Raw genomic sequence first — 8,657 nt, 5'->3', positions numbered from 1 at the left:
TGATAAATGGCACCTAGGATTACCCATTTCTTTAGACCACTTTAAATAGCTTACCCAATTTCCCCTAGATAACCCAAGTTGAGCCTTAGCCTTATTCTTGATACACCTACATTAACACATTTACCTATTCTCATTTACCTCTTTCTACCCTCTGACTTGATAAATTGAATAAGTATTAAAGGAACTAGTGTGAGGATGGTAAACATCCTAAGTTCGTGTTGTTTAACGATTATCTCTTGTGCTATATGATTAGTATGCCTTGTGAAGTATTCAAAAAAAAAAAAAAAAAAAAAAAAAAAAAATGAAAAAAAAGTAGAAAAATCGAGCTTAAAAGAGAGAAAAGAAAAAAAAAAAAAAAAAATTTAATTGTGAACTTAAGGCATGAAAAGTAAAGAAAAAGAGATTAAAAATTTGTTTGAGCTTGAAACTTTAAATGTTTGTTCCTTGTGCTATTTGTTTAGTTTGTCAAGTCACATTACCCATAATTGTTTACCCGTACCATACCTTAACCCAAACCCCATTACAACCCATGAAAAGTCCATTTTGATTCTTTTTATTTGATTTAATTGGTAGTGGAATTGTGGACTATTGGCAAACTTATGGTAGAATTGCATGTTTTGGCATGAGAGTTTCAGTGATTACCCGTAAACACTTGTGTGCGAGAGAATACCTAGTGAGAAGTACTTGGTGATTTTACTATACAAATGTGTGATGTTGCTCAATTGCTTGAAGTTTCTTGACCATTGTTTTTGTCTTGCGTGGACTGTCAGTTTGACCAATGTGATTTTGAAACCGTGTTTGAAGGAATTCATCAAAGTAATCTCGGTGCGGGTAAATCATGTGTAGAAATTGTCTTGGTTGTTTGATGTTTTTCACATTGTTGTTGCTTGGTTCAAAAACATATTTTGATTGGTTCATTGTTTAGGGAGGATTAACACAATTTGATTTCTTTAATTCTGACAAATGATGACATTTGACACTGTAGCATGATTTTGTATTTGCTTGAGGACAAGCAAAAGGTAAGTGTGAGGATGTTTGATGGGAGTAGAAATACTCCTATTTATAGGTTATTTTCGGAGTCATTATTTGCATTTTAGTTGTCGTTTTTGAAGTTATTAGTGGCTTATTATCATTTTGAGTGTTTCAGGAGAAAAATGCAAATATGGCGACTTTTGGAGCGTTTTTGGTGTTTTCTAGAAGTCCTGGGGCCAAGTGAGGAGCAACCCGCTCGCACACTTGATGACAAACCAGTGTGCGAGCTAATAAATGGAGGATACAGGAGCTAATTTGAAGATTGGAAGAAAAATCAAGTTTTGGCCAAGTCAGGAGGTGTGCGTTCGCACACTGCCTAACCCGAACGCACACCAACCCGCTCGCACACACCATGACAGATCAGTGTGCGAGCAAATCCAAGGAGTTACAGAAGAAATCAAGAGAAAATGGGATTTTGGCTATCTCAGGGAGTGTGCGATCGCACACTCCAGTACCCGTTCGCACACCTTGTGCAGAAGTTCGCCAAACGGACAAAAATGCCCCTGAATCAATTCCGAAAACTGCACAAACACGAGGGCACTTGTGGGTATTCACCAATTTCGACCTAATATCAGATTTTAGCTTCGGGAGCCGTATAAATACTAGTTTGTAACATTGCACGGGGGTTCGCTTAATTTTTAATAAAACATAAACCCTAGATTAGAGTTTTCTTATCAGTCGATTATTGAATTCATCGTTTCTTCATTATTTTGTTACCAATTATCACTAGTTTATTGTCGAACAAGGTACGATTATTATCAATGTCATATTCAGTATTTTATTCAATCTTAGCATGAATTCTTTAATGATTATTTTTAGTATTTTTATGATTATGTGTAGCTAAACCCATCGTTGGGGATTATTAATCAAATTATGTCTGTTTAGTTAAATCGGAATTATGGGTTTTTGTTCTTGATATGTTCTTAATTATTGTACTTAATGCCTAGCCTGAATTGATCACTTAGCCTTTGCCAATTGTTCTAATTTTAGCTCGAGAGAGTAAAATTGGAATAGACCAACATAGTTAAGAACGTAGGAGTTAATTGTGCGAGAGTGAATTAACAAATACGTGTTCTTAGGATTCACTTCATAATCATTCAATTAATCAGTAATTAGGTTAATCATTGTGCGAGAGTGAGTAATTAACCTATTATTCATTAGTTTTATGTTTTTGCCTGCAATTGCTCGAGAGAGAATTTTAGGTGCTTCCGATTAGTCCGAACCATATCAGAACAATATAATCCATAATCCAAATTAAATAAACAGCAGAACAAAGATTAATAATCCCTGCTTTTCTCACCATTGTTAAACACCAATTTAATTACAGTTTTTGCTTACTTCAAATTATAATTGATAAGTTCTGTCTTTTAATTTTACAACAACAATATTTGTCTTTTCGGCTATTCAAATCGAGTCTTTCAACTGGTTGTCTTTAGAGCTTTCCTTGTGGGTACGATATCCGGACTTCACAGTCTGTATTACAAGTTGGCATACGCACGCTTGCGTATTTTTACCAACAAGTTTTTGGCGCCGTTGCCGGGGAAAGTTTTTCTTTAACAACTAAGTTGGGATTGCTTGGCTTGTTTTAGTCTTTATTTTTCTTGTTTTACGCGTGTGGTTTGTTGATTTTGTTGTTTCAGGTACCCTTCTCTTAGTGTATGCATAATACACGACGCAAAGGACTACCGTTAGAACCGTTTCAACAAGACCTCACTAACTTTGAGCGAAGTGTCAGAAAAGCAACACACTCAACTCAAAGGAATCTCAACATGGAGAACGAAAACGATGCTCCTCCTGGATTCAACAATGCGGGTGATAATCGAGTGATCCCGCAGAATCAAAATCAGCAGAATCCGCAGAATGCTCAGGGACAGAACAATGAAGGGCCTCGAGTGAAAACACTGATGGAAATATTTCAGCCAAATGTGGGAAACAACACCCATGGCTATTTTGCACATCCTGTGCCGACTACCCATTATGAGATCAAGACGAGTGTCATTCAGCTGTTGAAGGATAACTGCCAGTTCTATGGGCTGCCTAGGGAAGATCCTAACGCACATCTTGCAAACTTCTTGGAAGTATGTAGCACATTCAAGATGAACAACATGACTGACGACGAGGTATGGCTTCGCCTGTTCCCATTTTCTCTGAGGGATAAGGCAAAACAATGGCTTCACGCTCTACCTAGCGCAGGCATTAATACTTGGTCCGATCTGGCGAAAGCGTTCTTGCACAAGTATTTCTCCATGGCAAAGACTGCAAAGCTGACCAGGGATATTATGCTCTATCAGCAACTTGATGGGGAATCAGTTCATGAAGCGTGGGAGCGCTATAAGGAGATGCAGAGGCAAGTTCCGCATCATAACATCACTCGGGAGAATCTGATCCAAACCTTTTACAATGGAGCAACTGAACTGGGGAGAAGCACGATTGACGCAGGCGCAGGAGGGTCTCTGATGAGAAAAACGGCGGATGAAGCATTCGATCTGTTAGATGAGATGGCAGTAAATGGCTGTTTTTGGCCATCTGAAAGAGCGAAGGCACCTGCGCAGAGAGGAGTTATGTCAGTTACTGCTGATTCTGCAATGGAGGCTTTAAAATCGAAGACTGCAGCATTGCAAAATCAAGTGGATTTTCTTACACGGCAGGCTGCAGGAGTTAATATTAGCAGTGTAGCTGCCATTCAGAGTAACTGCGAGGTATGTGGGGAGCATGGTCATATGTCGAATGAATGTTCTGTATGGGGTCAGCCTAACAATGAACAAGTTAATTTTGTGGGAGGGCAAAGACAGGGCAATGATCCATACGCTTCAACTTACAACCCAGGATGGAGGAATCACCCGAATTTCTCATGGAAGGACAATGGGGGTAATGCCAACAATCAGGCAGGTCCGAGCTTTCAGGGCGGACAGAGGCCACAACACAATCAGGGCAACTACCAGAATCAAGGGAATTTCCAACATCAGAATAACCGACCGCAGCATCCTCCTGGCTTCCAACAAAGAGAGCAAGGCGAGTCTCTCCACAGCAAGTTTGATAAATTGATGGAGATGATGATGAAGAAGGATGCCGAGACGCAGCAAACATTTAAAAATCATGCTGCTACAATTCATAACCTTGAGGTGCAGAATCAGCAGATGGCTAAAGCACTGCAAAGCAGAAGTCAGGGGGGTTTACCATCCACTACTGAGGAAAACCCCAGAGAGCATCTCAAGGCTATTGAGTTGAGAAGTGGGAAAGCACTGGATGATCCATATGCAGGACGTGCTACAGTTGAGGCGGAAAAGGAACAGTGTGAGGGTGGCGAGCCTGAAAAGGTAGTTGCTAAACCACCTCCACCACCTCCTTTTGTGCCAAAGGTGCCATTCCCACACAGAGTGAAGAAGCCGCAGGACACTTGGAAGTTTCACAAATTTCTTGAAACTTTCAAGAAGCTACAGATTAACATCAGTCTGGCAGACGCATTGAGAGAGATGCCGCACTATGCAAAGTTTCTCAAGGAGATCATCACCAACAAGCGGAGTTGGGATGCAGAGGGACCAGTACCGATGACAGAAAACTGCAGCTCAATCATATTGAGCAGTCTACCGACCAAGCTTAAGGATCCAGGAAGTTTCACTATCCCTTGTACTATCGGTAACATGCAGTCTGTTAATTGCCTTTGCGATTTAGGTGCTAGTATTAATTTGATGCCCTTATCCCTTTTTCGTAGTATGTTTGGTGATCAACAGGTACAGGCTACGCCGATGATGTTGCAGCTAGCGGATCACTCTCTGAAAAAGCCACATGGGATTGTGGAGGATGTCCTAGTGAAGGTCAACAAATTCATATTCCCTGTGGATTTTGTTGTCCTTGACTACGCAGCGGACAAGGAGTGCCCGATGATATTGGGGCGACCATTCATGAACACTGGCAGAGCTCTTATCGATGTTCATGATGGAAAGCTGACTCTGAGAATTGGGGATGAGAGAGTTGAGTTTGACATGAGAAAGATCACACGCCATCCCAATTCTGGAGGTGAATGCATGCGGGTAGACATGGTGGATGAGTTAGTGGAAGAACAACTGGCAGAAACCAATGCCATCCTGCAGTCTATGCCGAATGAAAGGGAGGAGTACTTAGAGGAACCAGTCCTCGAACCACTGTTGAAAAGCAAGCACATCACTCCTCCCTCCTCAGAGAAGCCACCAAAAGTGGAGCTCAAGACCTTGCCTGCACACTTGCGATATGCTTTCTTGGGAGCTGATGGCACTTTGCCTATTATCATCAGCAACAAGCTCACCAAGAAGCAAGAGCAGAGGGTCATTGAGGTAGTCAAGGGACGTATCTTGGCTATTGGGTGGCAGATCTCAGATATCAGAGGGATCAGCCCTTCAGTAGTGATGCATCGGATTCATTTAGAGGATGAGTCTAAGGCATCTGCGCAGAGACAGAGACGGCTGAACCCTAACATGAAGGAGGTGGTTCACAAGGAGATTGTGAAGCTACTTGATGCGGGCATCATCTATCCCATCTCTGATAGTTCATGGGTGAGCCCAATTCAGTGTGTGCCTAAGAAAGGCGGGATGACAGTCATAGAGAACGACAAGGGAGAACAGATCTCTACTCGCACAGTTACCGGATGGCGAGTGTGCATTGACTACAGGAAGCTGAATGCTGAAACTAGGAAGGATCACTTCCCGCTTCCTTTTATTGATCAGATGCTAGAGCGAGTGGCAGGACATGCGTTTTACTGTTTTCTGGATGGTTACTCTGGGTACAATCAGATCATTATCTTCCCAGAGGACCAAGAGAAGACTACCTTTACTTGTCCATATGGCACTTTCGCCTACCGCCGCATGCCGTTCGGCCTTTGCAATGCGCCTGCTACGTTTCAGAGGTGCATGACTTCGATCTTTAATGATATGATCGAAGACATCATGGAGGTATTCATGGACGACTTTTCAGTCTTTGGAGACTCCTTCGAGTGTTGTCTTCGTAATTTAGACCGGGTCCTGCAGAGATGCGAGGAGACAAATCTAGTGCTGAATTGGGAAAAATGCCACTTCATGGTGGAAGAAGGCATTGTTTTAGGGCACAAGATATCTAGAGAAGGTATTGAGGTTGACAGGGCAAAGACAGAGGTGATTGAGAAGCTACCACCTCCAGTCACAGTGAAGGGAGTCCGTGCCTTTCTCGGGCACGCAGGTTTTTATCGCAGATTCATCAAGGACTTTTCTTCCATAGCGCGTCCTTTGACTACCTTACTTGTCAAGGACGCGCCCTTTTTGTTTACTGATGCCTGTTTAGCTTCTTTTCTCAGGTTAAAGGAAGCACTGGTCACTGCCCCAGTCATCTCTAGTCCGGATTGGGATCTGCCCTTTGAGATCATGTGCGACGCGAGCGATCAGGCGTTGGGAAGCATTCTGGGGCAGAGGAAGGACAAGAAGCTACATGTCATCTATTATGCGAGTCGCACTTTAACAGGAGCTCAGCTGAACTACACTACCACGGAGAAGGAAATGCTAGCGGTAGTGTTTTCACTAGATAAATTTAGGCAGTATCTACTTGGCTCAAAGGTTATCATTTATACTGATCATGCTGCGCTGCGATACCTTTTTGCCAAGCAAGATGCAAAGCCTAGGTTGATTCGGTGGGTCTTGCTCCTGCAAGAGTTTGATCTGGAGATCAGAGACAAGAAGGGCACGGAAAATGTGGTAGCAGACCACTTGTCGCGGTTAGAGGTTCCCGAGCCAGTAATAGAAGGCGAAGTCATAAATGAGCGGTTTCCTGATGAGGCACTTATGCTCATTAAGGAGACGATGAATCCATGGTATGCAGACTTCGCCAACTATCTCTCAGCGGACATTATGCCTCCTGACATGAGCAGTCACCAGCGCAAGAAATTCCTCTCTGATGTTAAGCGCTATTTGTGGGATGAGCCATATCTATTCCGAGTTTGTGCAGATGAAATGATCCGGAGGTGTGTCGCAGAGGAAGAAATGTTGGCTATTATGACTCAGTGTCATTCTTCAGATTATGGGGGTCACTATGCTTCGGGAAGGACAGCAGCACGGGTACTAGAAAGTGGCTTTTACTGGCCTACATTGTATAGAGATGTGAGAGACTTTGTGCAGCACTGTGACAGATGCCAGCGGACAGGCAATATTTCTAGGCGCGATGAGATGCCTCTCTCTTCCATTCAGGAGGTGGAGATTTTTGACGTCTGGGGTATCGACTTCATGGGACCGTTCCCTATGTCTTGTGGCAACCTCTACATCCTGGTGTGTGTCGACTATGTGTCGAAATGGGTGGAAGCAGCTGCTTTACCTACTAATGATGGAAAGGTGGTCATAGCATTCTTGAAGAAGTTGATAAATCGATTTGGGGTACCACGGGCGATCATCAGTGATGGGGGTTCACATTTCTGCAATCGGCACTTTACCGCACTGATGAAGAAATACAACGTTTATCATAGAGTGGCAACCCCATATCACCCCCAGACAAGTGGACAAGTCGAGGTGTCCAACAGAGAGTTGAAGCGCATCCTTGAAAAGACAGTCAATGGTTCTCGTAAAGACTGGTCTCAGAAGCTGGGTGATGCGCTATGGGCATATCGAACGGCATTTAAAACGCCAACCGGCATGTCCCCTTACAGACTGGTCTATGGAAAGGCATGTCCCTCTATTCTTCACTTTTTTTCATCAGGTCCCTATACTTCAATTTGACGTTTACAGATCCTTTGAATTTCAATTTCTTTGTTATTACATCCTTTTATGGATGGAATTTGGAGAGTGTACCTCACTCTCCGTTATTGAGACTGTGGAAAAAAATATATAACATTTTTAACTTTCAAATGAAGTAAAAAATACCTTAAAATTCTTATATTTAGTTTATACTACATTAAAATCCTTATACTTACTCTACAAATTAAAATCAAACTTTATTTATTTTAAATTATTTATTATATTATTATAAATTCATATATTTATAGATAATTAATAGTGTAGCATTAACTAATTAAAATTAATCAAATAATTATAATTAGTTTATTATTTTAATTTATTTCGGAATTTAATTTTTATTTTGAAATAAAATTTAATCCGTAATTTTAGTCCCACCATCGTTTTCTCCCCACTCCGATCGGCATCCATTAAAATTTTATTTAATGAATTAAATCTCAATTTATTTGAAAATTAAATTTTAGTCTATTTAAATATAAATTTAAATCGAATTTTTTTATACCGGAAAAAAAAATCCGACCGGCCACCACTGCAATGTGGTGGCCTTTCTCTCCTCCATTAATGGAGGAAACATCAGTTTCCTCCATTATGGAGGAAACCTGGTTTCCTCCATTTGGAGGAAACCTTCCTCCATTTGGAGGAAACGAGCACAGAGCTCGTTTCTTCAATGGAGGAGACGACCTCCATTGAGGAAACGTAGATCTGCGTTTCCTCCATTAAAGGAGGAAACCAGCAGGCTTCCTCCATTAATGGAGGAATCCGGCAAAATTATTTTTTTTCCCGACAATAATTTATTTTAGAAAAAAAGTGTTATTTGGTCCTTCAATTTTAGCTACATTATTATTTTTTATTTTGACACGTCATTATTTAACGGAGTGTATTATTTAACGGAGAGTATAGCAC

At 41.5% G+C, this 8,657-nt stretch overlaps 1 protein-coding gene across 1 annotated transcript; it reads left to right on the top strand.

Annotated features, from left to right (window-relative positions):
- Positions 1-1,266: 1,266 nt before the first annotated feature.
- Positions 1,267-7,739, top strand: LOC126667137 (uncharacterized). Its single transcript, XM_050360102.1, has 2 exons — positions 1,267-1,329; positions 2,688-7,739. Exons 1-2 carry the CDS (start codon positions 1,267-1,269, stop codon positions 7,737-7,739), a joined length of 5,115 nt encoding a protein of 1,704 aa, XP_050216059.1.
- Positions 7,740-8,657: the final 918 nt, after the last annotated feature.

This window comes from Mercurialis annua, linkage group LG2 (assembly GCF_937616625.2).
Source record: "Mercurialis annua linkage group LG2, ddMerAnnu1.2, whole genome shotgun sequence".
Taxonomy (NCBI): domain Eukaryota; kingdom Viridiplantae; phylum Streptophyta; class Magnoliopsida; order Malpighiales; family Euphorbiaceae; genus Mercurialis; species Mercurialis annua.
The sequence above is the reverse complement of the archived record's forward strand: the minus strand, read 5'-3'. Positions and strand labels throughout refer to the sequence as shown.

Coding starts and splice junctions, on each gene's coding strand:
- LOC126667137 (XM_050360102.1), top strand. CDS start 1,267: ATGGAGGATACAGGAGCTAATTTGAAGATTGGAAGAAAAATCAAGTTT. Junction 1,330..2,687: donor AGTTTTGGCCAAGTCAGGAG/GTGTGCGTTCGC, acceptor CCCTTCTCTTAG/TGTATGCATAATACACGACG.